The sequence below is a fragment of the Plodia interpunctella genome, chromosome 12 (assembly GCF_027563975.2).
Source record: "Plodia interpunctella isolate USDA-ARS_2022_Savannah chromosome 12, ilPloInte3.2, whole genome shotgun sequence".
NCBI classification, from domain to species: Eukaryota; Metazoa; Arthropoda; class Insecta; order Lepidoptera; family Pyralidae; genus Plodia; species Plodia interpunctella.
In genome coordinates, this window is record NC_071305.1 from 10,128,209 (window position 1) to 10,146,180 (window position 17,972).

Below are 17,972 nucleotides of genomic sequence, written 5' to 3' on the forward strand. Positions count from 1 at the left end.
AAATCGACAAAAAGAAAGTACGCGTTAAAATGAGCACAACTTTATACGGTACACTTTAATGTGACTAATTCAAGATGACTTCGTAAGAGCAAAAATACTACTAAATGTCATCTTGAATAAGCATTTAAGAAAAAACCGATTGAATATGGACAAAAACTGCAAGTTGAGTATTTACCTTCTTATGTCCCCCAGGAACCAAGCAGACGGCTCCGAGTATCTCCAGAGCAGCCACTTTGGTCTTCACGTTCTCGGTGTCCAGCGACTGAGCTATGAGATCGATGCTGGTGGGATGAGCCAGAACGTGAGCTCGTCCGGTCTGTGGAAAACAAAACATATATAAACAATATCGCATCATAGCATAGAATAGGATTATTTGAGAAGCTATGCATATAATTCAGATATCGGTCTTCTTAAATTTATTAATTTACTCACATATTAATTAAGATTCATTTCACCTTTTCTAAATGAAGCTCGATTTGTCTGCAATAATTTTAGACAAACTATATATTGAATACGTTTGACAAAGAGGATCCTCACAGAGTTGTTCATCAAGGCCTTGATGGCAGCGATGAGGTTGTGCCTGGTGACGGCGTCGTCGCGCGGCGCGCGCTGCAGCGCGTCCAGCAGCGCGGCCAGCCCGCCCTGCTTCACGAAGCGCAGCACGAAGCTGTGCGCGCGCGTGCGCAGTGCCGTCTTCAGCCCGTCCACCAGCGCGCACGCCTCCACTGGTGCTATGCCCTCTGATGACGCGAACGCCTGTGATAACAATTTTTTTTCATTGAATTTTTGGGGTTTCATATAATATACATGTTTTATTACATTCAATGTATGGTAATAACAAGAAGATCTATTCATGTTTTGTTATGTTATGTGTATTGAATAAGCAAAAGTATATTAAGCAAGCTATGTATGTCAGTCGTCTTAGTCCCTGGTACGATTGGAGTACTACGAAACCTAGGTACTAAGAGATCCTCTTGCCTGTGGGGGTCTTGGGAGGGCATCCCTCCAAAGAAGTTGTAACGCAGCTACGCTTTGTTTGGAATCTCTTTCGATGTATTTCGCCTGCGCTGGCACATTTGGATCTACTGTCATAAATTTTAAAATTCTACATTGGCTCGAACACTTTGAAGCGTAAACCTTACGATCAAGCCAGCGAGGCAAGAGGGTGGCCGTGATACAATTATAAACATTAAATAAAATAATAAGAACAGACCCAATATGGGTCTTACCTTAAGTTTTATAATAAACTTACTTTACTACCTACTGCCTAGTGCCTATTTGCTATCCAACCCACGATAAAACCTCGACAAAGTGGCGCAAAATCAGGAGGCTAAGATCCTCTTTGGGTCGCTGAGTCAACGAAGTAAGTAAGCATGAGTAGTAGTTGCAGTAGATTTAGCATTACTTTAAGATCCAGCAAGAGTATACTTACATCAGCAATCTCGTTCAGAGCCTTGATGTAGTCCTCCACCTCCGGGGCCGTGCCCAGCGGCGGCGTCTGTCCGGGGGGAGGTCGTCTGCTGCAGTAGATCTGCCATTTCTTTGCGGCTGGCAGCTCCATCATGGCGGCTTTGTTCACCGCTGTCAAGTCCAGCTCTTCCTGTAATGAGAACATGTAATGAGAACTTCATGTAGCCTAGTAAGATTGCAAATGTAGTATAAAGTATAAGTAGTGGCGAGCTTTATGTTCTTAATTTATATAATCTATGGTCCCTCCCTCTATATTATCTTTGTAACCAATATGACTGACTGCAATATAGTATTTCAATTCAATAATGTTTTATTGTGAAGATTCTCAGGTAGGTACATAACTATTTCAATCTTTAAAAAAACGTTCGCTACAAATTTTGACACTTTGAAAAAAAATTATGTTCTTATGTTCTTATTTTTACTAAAAATGGTGCTAATGTTTCCTTGTGCATTTACTTAATTCAGTACTCTAATAGTTGTATCTAGATTACGACAAATTAAAAGGCAATTTATCATAAATCCTTGACAGGCATACCGCATTCCAGCCACTAACTAAACACATAAGGACCTGCCGTTGCGAAAACAGGCATTAATGTGCAAGAATGCCGTTAGCCTAAAAATATTTGAGACATCATTAACTGGCAAAAAAGGATATCCTAAGCTGTCGACTGTAACTGTTTTCATCAAGAACCTACATGTGGTGAATGACATGTTTTTTAAAGTTTTGCAAATGGTTGTGAACATTCTTTTATTTTTTGAAAAGATCCGTAAGTTAAAAACGGATCTTATTTTATGGGATCCGTTCATTGCCTGTCTAGTAGAAAATATTTTTATATTTTTTGTAAAGTTATGCAATAAAATTTTAAATTAATATAAAATTAAAGCGTGAGAAAGAATTAGAACTCGTGTTTTTATAATTAACCTAAATAATCGTTATGATTTATCATTATACTCGTAATCATGGTGCAGTCGTTACATAAGACAATTTTAATGACAAGATTTGATAGTAAAACCAGATATTTCCAATATTTTGTATTTTTATTATTTTTTATTTAATAAAGATTACTGCATTGTATTTTGCATCCATGCAACTGCGATGACTTCTCAAAACCTATGACATGAATACGAATATATATTATTTCGACAACACAATATCAGCATATAAACAAACCTACAATCGACTAGACATAAACAAGGACAATTCTGATAAAACAATTCACATAGAAAACAGTACGTTCATTTCAAGCTAAAAAGACTAAATGAGCTGAAAGAAGGCATAAGCAATGCCGAGATTTTAGGCCAAGGAGCATTAAAGTTTGCGTGGAATCCGAAAAAATCTTAAAGAGTGTTATTAAAACGTTGAGTGCGATACTCGAGAAGATGATCCGCATTCAGTGCTGCGTCCAGAGCGCAATTAGCAGCACCTATCATTACCTGTGGATCGTCGACCTGGGCTGCAGCAGTGTCGACGTGATTTATGAGAAAAAGTGAGCCGTCATCGTTGTTAAGTTTTACGTATTATTAGTTAATATCACGTAGTTATGTTATTAAAGTCGAAATTACCAACTCGCTATTTGGTAAATTCTAATTATCTATTATTACCGTGTTGTGTGTTTTATTGGATTGGAGAAATTAGCACCTCGGTATTTGGTATATTTTTATAATATATTGATATTGTTCTTGCCATTGATACCAACTTCAATCCGTCAACCTTCAGGTGGCAGACGGAAATAAATAATAAATAAATTTGAAACATCATTAAGGGTGAGTTGCACAGTCAAACTTGATATTGATTTTAACCGGTGCGCCTCTTAGGTTTAATAAAAATAGTCTAGAACTTTGTGTTTTTCTGCACACGTTAAAGTTAACGGCGCAACCCACCCTAACTCAGTCAAGTAATACATAATTTGAGGACATAACTACTGATGACGTGACAGATAACCTGCGCGATCGTAATGATCTCGCGAGTGAAGACAATCTTCATCATTACCATAGTAGTGAAGAAAGTGAAACCAAGTCTCATTGGAGCTAATGTTTCCGTGTCAGACATTGATGGTGAAATGAAAACTGTTTATCTAATGTTGGAAGAGAAACTTTTATACCTAGATTATGTTCTTTCATTTAAAAAAATCCCATCCAATACATTATAAATATGACATAATAAATATAAATATAATTATTAATATAACTTGCACATCTTTAAGTTCTGGTTTTTTAAATATCTTACTTTATTATTGCATGCAATATTATATCACATATCGCTGTATAAGTGTACAAGAATGTATTTTCATAAACCGAATAAATTACTATGAATATTGCAAATTAACGCAAACGACAGAGAAGACTACCACAAACAACAATTCCACTGGAAGATATTAATATAAATCTTTGCATCGACATGAATTCCCTTTAACTACCGAGCTCCAAGCGAAAGTGGTGAAAATGGCGCCTAAAGAGAAATATTACAACCCTGCAGTATCTGATGTCTTACGGCGAGTGTGGGTGGCGTTAAAGTTGCTGCCGCGGCCTCCGCTGATGTATCTCGCAATAAATGGCCAAGATAGTTACCGATAACGCTTTAAACGGCGATCGGCATTGACCAGTGGGCGGGACTTTCTGAGCTGCTGTCTTAATTATTAACGGGTAGCGCCCTTAGGTTCGCAATAATACTACGCTCATGTAAAGCTGAATATTTGTCTCAATATGCCTAGCTGTCTGTGATTTGTAATAAGATTTTTTAAACATATCGCTCATATCATATCATATTTTTAATCCTTCATTACAGACCAAGTTTTGCAAAAAATTATATAAACAAAATTGATATATATCGTAAATAATATCCTCTTTTTTTAGAAGTCGGTTAAAAATGGCTTGCATTATATTCTTATAGTGAGACTGTAAAAGAGAAAGATAAATCTAATTATAGGAATTATTTATGGTAGATACAAATTTAGTAGTACCAAAATTGAACTGTAATCTCTTTATGATATAATTTCTCAACAACATCATTAACTGAACTACTTAAACTTGTCCGTCCGTGGGCCAACATAATTACACGCGTATCAATTTCACTCGATTAAGATATTAAGCAATCAGCTCATAAAGCGCAGAAATTATTGCAGACCAAATATTTAATTAGCGTCCGCGCTGATAGCGATGGGCATAAAGATAAACGAAATTTCACTTGCGCCGGAACCTGTTGCTGACGTGGGTCGCTCGATGGGTGAAAAAACATGTATATGCGATTGCAATTCATTATATGGTACGCAAATTCTTCATCTTGTCAATTTTCATTATGTCACCGGTTAACCAGCTAATATCCACTTATGACCATGCTCGAAATTTTGATATATTTGCATATCAATTGTGTTTAAAAAATTTCTCATCTTTGACAATAAAACATCTTCAACATTAAATATCGATGTCATCTGCCCATATAATCTCTAACGAAATATCCAAGTAAAGCGGAGTAGTTCACATCTCAGACGATTGTCTACATCACGCTCAATTACAAGCGAATTAATTTTATGTAGATAGTGAAGGAATGACAAGCGGTTGGGCTACAGTTACTTATTCTGTGCTCGAGCTTATTTGTTGGTAATCGAGAGCGGGAGAGGCCACTTCGTGGAGATTACATTTCTCTATCTACTAGCAAAGTCCTTCGGAAGGACTGTGTCTAGATAATGACAGAGAAAACTCACATACACTTAGCGGCCCACACAAGCGCTTGGGAACTAGCTTGTCAAAGCTTGTGAGCCTTAACTTTAAGGTTTAAATTAAAATAAACAGTTTGAAAAGAAAACCTATCTTCACACAGAAACCTAGATAACAAATATTTTTATTAACGTCAAAATAATAATTCTGGATATTTCATTCCAAAATTTAGATCAGGTTTGCATACCATAACTATATTTGGATGACACAATACCACGCTTCGTTTCCATAGATAAGAGTACGAGCCACACGCAGCCGTATCGCCGGCTCCTGGAATCATCACCATAATCAGCATGACGCGACGGACAATTAGCCAGCGGGGTGCCGCTTGACGGCCGTGATGCAATCTAAATCTAGCGCTTTCACTTGACGTTATGAAGTCGTCACAGTAATGACGGGTTGTGCACTCATTCACGCTCTGTTGGTAGGTACTTTTAAGTACCTGATGAATTCGAAAAAAAATTCACAAGACACTAAAAGCCTGTGAGTATAACAAAAAAGTGTTTCATTCAGTTGAAAATACCATCTCTAACAAATATAAAAATTTGCAAATTGCTTGCCTATTGAAAGCATCCTTGATAGACGGTAGGAATATATATTTTTATAGGAGTACTGATGCGTCACTGTCCGTCCGTCTGTCACAGCTAATTTGCTTCGAATCCTCTGGACCAAATCAGGTGAAATTTGGTAACATGGTGTAATCCTATGACCACATAATTTCAAGTAAGGGTGATTTTTGGGGGTTAATTAGGAAATTTAAAAAAAATTGCAAAATTTATTGTATCATATATCCAATAAAAGGGCTCGTTATGAGGATCTCAAATAAAGTTTTGTTATTATTATAAAATAGGCATAAGCATTCGATGTTATTCATGAAAAAGACGATAATAAACAATTACCTATTTATTAATCTATTCAAGAAAAATTTTAAAAATTGTGTTTTTTAATTTGCGCGCTGTTGTCTTGTTCATTGCTTTATAAGAATTCTATAAATTGTACGTAACCCTCTTCACGCAAGTTCAACTCGCACTTGGTCGGTGTTTTATATACGTATATATATAACTGGTAGAACAAGTACTTAGTTGTTTCACATCCCAGCCCTCATGAAGACGGACTCCGTCCGCCTGTTGTTATTCTATTAGATGAGAAGAGCACTTGTCTTGCTAACTTGACAGACATGATTGCCTTAGTCTATGAATCCAATTTGTAAGTCAATGGCTACTTACTGCTGTGCTGACATAGATATCAAGTTATATTTATCTTTGTCTATCTCGATGATCAAGCACTTACAATGGTGGCGTCTATTAATTAATCAAAACCAGCGATAATTTGAAATCTCATTGTTGTTAAGACAAACTCCACTATTTTAAAATTTACTAGTTTCTAGTGTCCACTACACAGTAATATATAAATTTATGTCCATTGGAATGCGGTTGACCTAAGCCCCAGTGATTATGATATTTGCGTGGTCGTTTGTTCTACGATAGTGCGTTCTCATCGATATTGCAGTTAACACATGACTGTCAAAAATGTTCATTGTATATACTTTCTCCGTCCCGCTGGGACCATCGAAAGCTGTGATTGGCACTAGTGTTACAAACCATCCGCTGACCAGGGCCAGATTCTAAAAATTGTATGTTGAAGTCTAGTAATTATATACATTTTCATGAATGGTGCAAAATAACCAACGTAAATTTGGAAATCCATATAATAATATATATCTTTATTTCTACCAATTAAAAACAATGTATACATTTGGACCAACTTAAGCAGTCTTTTCCAAAGCATTAAGCCAATCTTTAGATATGATGAGATATGACGTGCTGTTGAGGTGGGAGTATTATTTTCGATCTCTAAGCACATCAATAAACAAAATTTCGAGAAGCATTATAATACATTGTATATTAGATACGAGACAGTCCTATTAGAGAGCAAGTTATTAATTATTTCTCAAGTACACCTCCCCCTTTTTTGCTAACAATTCGTAGATATATTCTCCAGCATCAACAATTGTTAACAAGTCTGTCCGCGAATATTCCTCGGCTATAAATAGGGATAGATGGACCGACGTCAATTGTACAAAATTAAAGGTTACCTACTTATGAAGAATTATTTGGTATTGTTATTTCATGTACTATTATAGAACGAACGATATATTGTAAAGCCTTTCTATATTAAAGAAATCTGATTGAGACAACTCAAATAACATATGTACTTGTAGTAATGAATTCAGATGATAAATTCATAATAGGAAAATCTAACTGTATTTCCAAGAATACAGCAAAGGTCAATTGGAAACGATTTACATCAGACTTTCAATGGTGATCTAAAACTAGTTGCATTTTCCAGTTCATTAAATAGTTTATTACGTATTTAATTCGTTCTGCAGCCTTCGAGCAGTCACGAGAAGCCGCGGTCCTCTTTATGTGGATACTTGCTTGATCTACTTTTACTATTGTATTGATTATGTATTAGCATGTAATTAACATAACCTAATGTCTTAACAAGGATCTTGGTCTTGCTAATGTTATAATTAAGAATATCGATTTATGTTTGTATGTTACTTCTAATAGAAACTGGAGCATTATGATTTAAACAATGTATACTCATTGATATTGATATCCCAGTGTTGAGGAAAGGACTCACTTATCGTTAGGAATTTAGTACATAATTATGATTTGATTATGATTCACACACTTTTAATATTTTTTAAGCCACAGCTATGAGATAGACGCCTTACAAAATGAACAGGCAAATATACAAAGACTCGAACTTGACAAAACTCGAATACAATACACGTTCAATTGAATGATACTAGTTCAATTGAAAAGAAAAATATACGGTCACTTGCTGGTCTAAATATAATTTTGCTAACTATAGCTACACTATTAGCGACACTAGTGAAATCATCAAGTTCAATACCTTCTTTAAATAATCACAAGTAATATTTGAAAGTTGCGTTCAGGCTCGTTATAGCTTTTCTGACATTTTCATTAACTTAAGTGGACTTTCCAGCTTTGGCAGACCTTCCTTGCATGCCAGGGAAAAGTCAGTTAGCTTCGTTATTTACGAAGTTACCTCGTTGAATATTATTTATTGATCCGTGATCACCTTGTCCTGTCTAAATGGTCGCTACTTGCGGGTTAGACTTTATTATTTTTGACATTAATTGAATAACTGGACGTTTCTATCTAGCACGACTCGTTTTCATTTGGATAGTAAGCGCAAATTCAATCAGACATAAAACTTTACGGTCACTGGAAAATGTCTCTCCCTTTGAATGTTTTTTAGGTCATTTTCCTTTACAAAGAGCGTTAGAGCCCAAGTACCACTTTCCTACTGTCCACATATAGCCAACACTTAAAGAGTTCTTGGTACCCTTCCTGTTCAAAATCAAGAAAAAAGTGCAGCCAGATATTTGTTTTTTCTTATAAAATAAAAATAAATAGACCAACACTCAACGGCCCACATTAAACATTAAACTTATATCAGATGGACACAAACACAGAAAAAGGGAACAACATTCCCAGAACCGTAGAAAAATATCTGTGGAAAAATATCCCAAGTTCAATTTGCCCGCACTAGGAATCGAACCCAGTGCGGGTCCCACTCCAGATAGCAGACCACTACGCCACAGAGCTCTTATATGAACTAAGAACTAAAAATCATGCAAGTTATTTTACCACATAAGCTTGAGGACTTTCGGAACAGAAATATTTTAATGAATAAGTATCTAATCTTCTGACAGTCAAATGTTTTTGCGTGAATGGAACGATTAAGAAGGCCAGACATTTAACTACCAGACTCTCAGGTGCTCAGTACGTTAAGTACTTTATTAATTATTTCAACCTACTGTTAATCATCTACTACTGACTGTGTATTAGACTTATTATTAACTTGGCTAATTATGCGGGTAATATTTTATTATGTTACTCCCAATATTGATCATTATAGAAATGATCGCGGATCACGATAATTGCATGTGGATCCGCCCTATAAAGTGATTACTCCATAAGCTCCCACGCATAGCCAGGCATGTCACCGGCTGTAAATAGCCGTATCTGGTTTATTTTCTATCGGGCTTTGGGATATCTTAACCCCGAATGCAAACAAGCGAAGATGAAAAAGAGATCATGTAATACGACGCTCACAATCATAAATTTTGCGGACGATACAAATGCTATTATACGACATTGACATGAATTTATTAAAAACTAAGATTGATAAGACTTTAAAAGCTTTTGACGAATGGTTTACGTCAAATAACTTAAAACTAAATGCTAGCAAAACAAACATTATATTGTTTAGATCCACTAGCAGAAATAAAGCAAAATTAAATGTAAACTTTAACGGGAAGCAAATCGACGTCGTTGATAAGGTCAAATTTTTAGGTATCTATATAGACCAATATTTGAATTGGAAACCAGAACTGTCCAAAATTGAAAATGCAGTCTCGTCGGCATCTTTTGCATTACGTAGTCTTAGAGATGTAATAAGTTTGGAACGGCTTAAAATGGTGTACTTTGCTTTAGTAGAATCTAGACTACGCTACAGCATTAAGTATTGGGGAAATAGTTATGACTACAATGTAAATGGAGCGTTCGTATCTCAAAAACGGGCAATTAGGACATTGCTGCGATTACCTCCTCTAGAATCATGTAGGCCTCACTTCAAAAAGTTAGGAATATTGACTGTACCTGGTCTATATCTGTTGGTTCTCCTGACAGACTTCAAAAAGCATCTTCCCCAGTTGGAAGGGGAAAGAGAAAGGATAGCACGCGAAGCAACGAGGAGGAAACATTTAACGCCTGACATGATACCTCACTTAAAAGTATTTGAACACAGCCCGCAATATCAGGCAATTAAAGCTTTTAATAAGCTACCGGTGGAGTTCAGGCAAAACCTTAAATTATCAGAGTTCAAAAACAAATTAAAGACTTATCTGATAGAACGGAATGAATATGTAATAGAGGATTTCTTTAAGTGACCTAAACAATGTTTTTTCTTTTCTTCTTTTTTTTTTTCCTTGACAAGTTATTGTGAGCATCCAAATGTGTGTGTTAAGTTTAAGTATGATGTCCTTTTATTATTAACGATTTATAATTTAATTTTAACTTATTATTATTATTAGATTTTTTATGAATATTATATTTCAGACACAATTTGTAAATTGTTATTGAATAAATGAATAAAACAATCATTGACATGAAGACCAAAACAGAATTACTCACTTTAACCTTTTGTTTCAGAGATTTGGAGTCAAGATTACAAATATTTAACAAACATCATCCTAAATATATAAAACCTTATTATTCTAATTTATCATGCAAAATACTGTACACACTATCACCAAAAGCTAAGTGCAAACTCTAAGGAGGTTAAAATTATTTCGATATATATGATCTTATAGGATCACGGAATTCCTCAGAAGTCGTTAAACTCTATCGCGGATCAATTATGACAACAATGTATGAGGTCCCAAGACATTTACCTGAACTTGCTTATGGTCGTGTGTCACATTACATGCTGCTGCTGAGATTTATCTTCTTAGAGAAAGTTGGGAATTTGTTTCATTATAATTTAGCTTGTTAGAGCTTCAACAACTATTTACGTTTAATGCGTTTTAATATTCGTGATTCGTTCATCAATTAAAATCATTGCATTCAAATAAAATTATGTATCATTTGGAAATAATCATGTAGTTAAAATGCCAAAAAATTGCAATAGAGGGAAAAGTACAAGGAAAAAGAAAAACAGGCAAAACCTAAAACTTTCTCATTCATAATGTTACTTGCTATTAACGAATCTTTCTAGTCTGGACCGGCATTGTTTTAAAGCAGAAGTGCAGTGAATCTAAAAGCAGCAATTCAAGATAATAGCGAAGCAGATTAGTTGTGTAACAAAACCGACAGAACGTCTAACAATGATGAAATTACACTGGTAAAGAACGATGGGAACTATGGAGAGGACTATTATGAAAACTCATCATTTTGTTTTGAGACCCATTATGTTATTAACATTCTTTTAAATGACAATAAGTTTTCAATGGAACAATCTATGTGATGAAACAGTTATAGTCTACTAACTAGGTCTATTCCTGAATGACTTTTGACTGAATGTGGAGGTATGTTCTTCAAATATAAATAAGGTAGAGCTTTACACACGCACGTACCTTTTTGGGATTTAATAATGAAATGAAAGTTAAAAATTAATTATGGTTTTCTTTGAACTTATTTATGTTAGCAGTGTATGATAAATATAAACTATAACTTTTCTGTTTGCTGTTTCATTGGTAAATAAATAATTTAGCATGTTTTAATAAATAATGTACTGGTGCGAGATGTGAGATAATCAGAAACGAGCGTCAAGGGTCACGTCACAACACGTAACTTCATTTTGCTTTCGTGACACTATTTAGAATGCATGTTATTAAAGTGAATGTTGTAAAAACATCCAATCACGCTCGTTTCACCCATTTATACTTACATGTGAACAAAATTCTTTAGTTACGTAAGTTTCAAATACTTTGGTAATTCACCTTTATCGATTGGAAACTCAAGAACTACATGATCACCGATGTTTGTTTTTATAACGCCAAGTTATTTTGAATATTCGGTAACAGCAATTTCGACCACATTTAAAACTTGATATGCAAAAAGTCATGTAATTTAATATCCACCCGGTCGGCAATAAAAGCAATGCTAATGGCGAAATCGAGAAAGATTTTGTTGATTTTTATTTTTTACATCAAATTACTAAAATTTATGACTAAAAGTGGTTCAGTCTTAATTCAGAAACATTAACAGAAGTATAAGACAATGAGCGACTTGCGGAGAAAAATAGCTCACACCGTAGGAAAGCCCTATTGTTAAAGAAATTACTAGATAACATGGTAATTATGGCTAAACTTTACATTTACTCTTTCCCTTGAAGAGTTTAATCTCTTTCTTATCTTTATCTTAACTTTCCGGTTGCATCCAGAGCGGAGCTACGAATTCGCAAAGCTTGGGATCAATAAACTCCAAATTTTGAAGATTCAGCTGTGATTTTACAACCTGTCTGACGTCTTGAAAATGCTATTGTTGCCTGACAGCTTACAATGTGTCATGTGCATAAATGTGTCCCTAAGTCGCCTCGTACGACATATAGGGACCTAGGAAGAATATGAAATGGTCATGGATTGTAAGGTGGCTATGAAGAATTTATGACAATCATGTTTACTCACCACCAGCTCAGCGAACTTTGCGTCGAGCTCCTCGAGGGGCGGCATGGGGTGTGTGGGGGTGACGGCCTGCAGCGCCAGGGTGCCGCCCTCGCCCCCCACCACGCAGTACGTGATCTCTGGAGGCTCGTCATTCTAGAACATAAGAAAACAATTTAACTATTTAAAAATATGTCAAATAAAATGTATACTACAAAAATGAAACACAAATTAGATATCAAAGTGAACCTGTAAAGGGAAAATGATAAGCTTTTTGATAGAACACGAATTCACAATATCTTATACAGAAGAAAGGTACAGAAGATGACATTTAAATCAAAACCTTGATATTGAAGAGTCTCATGTGAATAATGCGGCCGTGTTTGACATAAAACTTTTTATTAAACGGTATTCAAAGTATAATTACAGTTCCTGCGTTATCATAACGTTAGTGGTCAATATCAGTGCAATAAAACGTTCACAAATAACATTTATATCAATAAACCAGGTAGTTATGTTTAATATCAATAAAAATTGCGATAAATTAAGTTTCTCCGAGTAAACAACCAAAAATTGCAGTAAAAAGTAAATTAACTTGTGAACATAATTCTAGTAAAGCGCCAACCAATAAATCATTTTGTACTCAGAATAATTACGCAACTGGTTGGATGCACTGAACAACATCAGTTTATTATGAGAACATAACTCGACTACACAAATAAAAAAGGCCTGAGGCTAACAATTTTAATCACATATAAGAATAAAAAGGAACACGGAGACGAGATGGAAAGACAATCATAACCGTTACCTGTTCTCATCTGAAAAACGATTATTATTTATTAATCATTCCATATTATGTAATTTTAAAGTTTTTATTTACAATTGACTAATAAAGACATTCTTATCTCTACAAGACAGTTGTCCAAGCATTGTTCTAGAGTGAAATTTGGAAAAAAATAGGAAACACCTACTCTCCGGAAAAATAAACCTTATAGTCATTTGCCATGTACGACAAAATACAGTTATTTTTTCCACAATTTAACCACGTAATTTTCCTCGACGTGTGGAAGTATTAATAAATCAAGTCAATTACAGCACCGCGGACATACCATCGCGGGTAGGCAAGGATACAGACATATTTACTTCCTGTCGTATAAATACCGTGCACGTTAAAATGACATCCCTACTAAGTAAGAAAATTAATGTATTTCACACGTATTTATCTATATTTAACGTCTAAGTAGATCTATATTATTTACGACAGCTGCTTCGAATATACATTTGTTTTATAACAGTCATGTAAAAAATATGGTTTTGTATTGTATGCAAATATACTGAACCACTGCATGTATATCATGCTTTTGTCATTGACATTGACGTTCCTTGCTCTCAGATGGCTTTAAATAATCATTCAGTCATTGGTATCAATAACCATTCCATAAAAACTCTAGTCAATCTAAGCAAGATTGAGTAGACTTATTGAGAATCTTACTAAAATCGCCATATAAAAAAAAGAATTCGTTGTTTTGATACGAAGGTAGTGTAAAACTTGGACCACTGTTATTTCCCTAGCGGAGCTTCGGGCTTCAGCTAGTGATGAAATGCGAATGAAAGTGGTCTCACAGATGGTAATCGACTATTCTGGTACAGAAAGCTACGAACGCGACCATCGGGTGAGTCATCTCGTAACGACCTTTAGGCGCCGCAGACTTGTCTCGGGACACGAGGGCATGTCACACGTCGTCGTCGGAGCGGCCAGGGGTGACAGAACCAAATTATTTGCTTGTTACACGTTACACTCCATGCCCGTAATGACAGTAAAACAATTGAATATTACTTTTTTTAACCGAAATTACATTTACACAAATAAAATTCTTAAACCTCGAAAGATTTGTGTGAGCTTAATTAGTATTTGGTACATATTGATGTACTTACAAAAATTCTACCTATTTATTCAAATATATTTTAGTGTGTCTCGTAGAAGACACTATGGAATTTGAACATTAAAACTACAACTCGAAATAAACTTTCATTGACTGATTTAATAATTATTTGCAAGAGCACATTACAATGCGTTGTTTTTCATGTAGAAATACAAAGTAAAATTATTCTAAACAAGTGTGAAGTGGTTGCTCTTCGAATACATCAGGAGTTTCCTGAACATATATTATAGTAATAAGCAAATACAAAAACCGAACTAAAAGAAATCATTACTTAGCTATCTAATCAAGCCTCAGGGTGAATGTCAGGGTCCAGGGGCAAAGGCTAATGAAAACACAGCTATACAAATTTGCGGACAGTAACAATTATTCTTAACGAGTAAACATCTCGTAAAGGTAGCTCAATGCCACTGAAGAATGACAACTAATAACGTTAAACACAAAAGCAAACACATTGCGAAACATAATAATTTATTGAACTCTTAATGATTTTGACATTTGTGTGTAACCTGTCAGAATATACTATATATTTATTTGTAACTATTGATATTTTACAAACATGCATAAAAGATAAATATACACAGCCATTTAGATAACTGTTAGGAAATTTTAAAGTACATAAATTAGATAAAGAGAGAACAACAGGTCGGGTAAGAATGGGATTTATATCAAATCAAAGCATTTATTAAGAAATAAGTATAGATCAGACACAGGCACTTTTTCACGACATATTCTGAATTAAATAACATTTATTTACCAATACTACAAACTACTAGCATTTCGGAACAATTTTTGATCAAGTAAAACCTTAAATGCTATGCCAAAAATGTTTTTAATTACAAATATATCGCAATGACTTTTTGATATTTGCATTATTCTAATTATTACAGATAATTTATTAAAATTCTGTCCATTTTGGAAGTTTTTTTCTAAATAACAGACTTTATTTACTACTACTTCTTTTACCAACACTAACTTAGATTTATTTGATTTTTTTAATTTTGGTATATCGTGTTTTGATTATTTACAAACTTTCATCTGACTACCAAGCAATATGTCCTCAGCCCTACCCCATATTAGGGATTGCATTATTTCCGTCGATGACTTCACCAGGCGTCTCGTCCGAAACCATTTTATTTATGATTGAAAGGGCACTGGCGTTATTAGCTATATTAGTATTTACGACAACTTGAACTGGACAATAAAATGCACTTAATGCATCAGTTACCGAGGTTGTGACATTTTAATCAATTGACAGAATGGGATCATACTTATTCTTTGGTGCATTTTAACCTGCTCAGGTTAAAATGTATTACATCTCTAAATTAAAATTTAACCTTAATGACAATGATCGAACGATTAAATATATAAAATTCAAATAAATTAAAAAACATATCAAAAAATTGATTTCTGATTAAAGGAGACTAAAATGCGTATGTAATGAATATTATCTGTTGTCTATTGAAATATCGTATTGGAAAACCTCCATGATGTCAGAAGTACTAGATCTAAACTTACGCCTTGTCTCGCCTCCGAGTGCCTCCGTCTGAACGTCAACCTCAGTCGTCTATTGTACCTTACACTCATCTTAATCACAACACCCTCAACCAACACGAAAGTTGTCAGGTCCACATTTAATATAGAAAACAACAGAACACGCGACCCCACGGCGCGGGCGCAGGGCAATGTGTTGCAATCAGGAGAAGGTTTGTCTAACTTAAGGCTTGGACTCCACCAAATCACAGATACAAATATGTGAAGCGGAGAAATTGCCCGGCTATTTCTCTAATGAAAATAAAAAGAGTAGACGAGGAACCTGGTTGTAAGCCTAATAAAAAGTGTTACATAAAAGTAATAATGTGGAGTTCATGTATTTTTATTTCACGTTTTCAGTTCCATACGCATTTCCTATAATTATTTCTATAGTTCATAGACTATAAGCTGCGTGCGAAATATCACATCTTTGTTTTAATCGTGCTTACGAAATTAAATTTGAGACATCACTTATCCTATCTACTAAAGCTAAATGAGGAAGAGAAACCGATTTCAATACATCGTTCCTCTAGCGTCCGCTCCGCTGAGATGGAGGCCGGCCTTAATTGCTGCAATGACTTCCGTCCAGTCAACTATTGTGTTCTAATTCGATCGGCAATTAAGTAGACGTTTAATTATGACAAGGGGCTCGAGAAGCGGACGAGATAACAAATAGAATGTGGCTCTTGACCTGGGACTGCAGTCGAGTACAGTAAACTGCATGTTAAATACACATGAACCCCTATGCAGTGGAGATAAAGGCCATTTCCCCATCAAATTCCATACAATAATGTGTATAATTTGCGATTATTTATCAGAGAAATGATTGCAATCATCAAGAGACATTAAGAAGATATGCTGTTTGGTCATGAGATCCTTTTCAGATACAACCGGCTTTGTTTTATAGTAATTATTTACCAGACTCCGGCTCTTGACCTTGCTGATCAGCAATGATATAATTACTAATCAGTTTCAATTCAAGGAATTGTCCTTTTGGCATTCTGAAAATGCCAGATGAACTCTTTTTAAAGCGCACAGTTGCTCAAGAAGTGTTGCAATATGGCTCTCAAATTGTTTATCAGCCTTATTGTTGGCCTGACATGTCGTTTTGAGTTTTTTTCAATTACGCCTGACCTTAGAATGTGAACTTATGATCAGCTCAATAGAAGCGTCCAAAACGCCAATCAATCAACGTTTTCTGTTACAATTACTGAATTGATGGCTGTTTATTTAACCTTAACTTTCTAAATTCGGTGTATCAAGTGAACCTCTAGTACCTTTGATTTGGAAATTAAAGTAGTTAATATATTTAAAAGTTAAAACCTTGTACAAAATAGTGTTGACGTAACTCTCTTGATAAGTTTTGTCCGTAGAGTAAAATTTAAGCTTCCTTGAGTGTTAGTATGATGTATTTCCCTTATTTAATTATTATATGGCAATTAAATACTATGGGTATGTGACTAGTTTTAATAAAGAGTATTTAAATAACTCGTGTTTAATTAAAAATTATAGTGTTCAAAACATAAAATCATTACGATTTATAAGTAGCATTAGTACTACCTACGAAATATTTATAAACATGACTCATTCAAATCTAAAAGCGAGAACAGCATTAGAATAATCCGCAATTATAACTAAACGCAAGCATAAATAACATAGTGAAAACCAAGCACGTGGTGCGGGGACCTGCGCCCGCGCATCTCGCTGATAAATATGTATCGACTGACCGACATTACTCGAGGCTTTCCAATGCAAAGGGAACTGGTTCCGACAGACTCCCGCTTAAAGGGCTTTCCTCGCTTGAACTGTCGACAACGAAACTACGCGAAGCTTTGCATATTACTACAAATTGAAGAAGATAAACCACAGTTGCGAATATTGATCGCAGGATTATTTTAAGGAATTCTTTTTTCTATTTTTATTAAGCATTGCAAGGTGACAATGGACGCATATTGACATAATTTAGAAATATCATGACTACCAAATAGCAGTAAACATTATGTTTACTGTGCTTCTCCTAAAATACCTTTTTTTTAAGATTGTGTAATTGATGTTGCAGTCTACAGCTAAGAATTGTTTCTTAAAACAAGGTCGTATAGGCATTTTTTGACTCT

General features: G+C 34.9%; 1 protein-coding gene across 9 annotated transcripts in view; it reads right to left on the bottom strand.

Moving 5' to 3' along the window:
• The window catches only part of DAAM (Dishevelled Associated Activator of Morphogenesis), an 81,952-nt gene that overhangs the window by 10,171 nt on the left and 53,809 nt on the right, over positions 1-17,972 (bottom strand). For 8 of the 9 annotated variants that reach the window (XM_053752470.2, XM_053752466.2, XM_053752462.2 and 5 more), the window contains 4 exons: positions 12,410-12,541; positions 1,433-1,600; positions 538-756; positions 176-316 (listed from right to left, as the gene is read on the bottom strand). In XM_053752470.2, the coding sequence (XP_053608445.1) occupies positions 176-316; positions 538-756; positions 1,433-1,600; positions 12,410-12,541 (660 nt within the window). Of the gene's footprint in view, positions 1-175; positions 317-537; positions 757-1,432; positions 1,601-12,409; positions 12,542-15,843; positions 15,986-17,972 lie in introns of those variants that run through there. The other variant, XM_053752469.1, reaches the window with a different exon arrangement.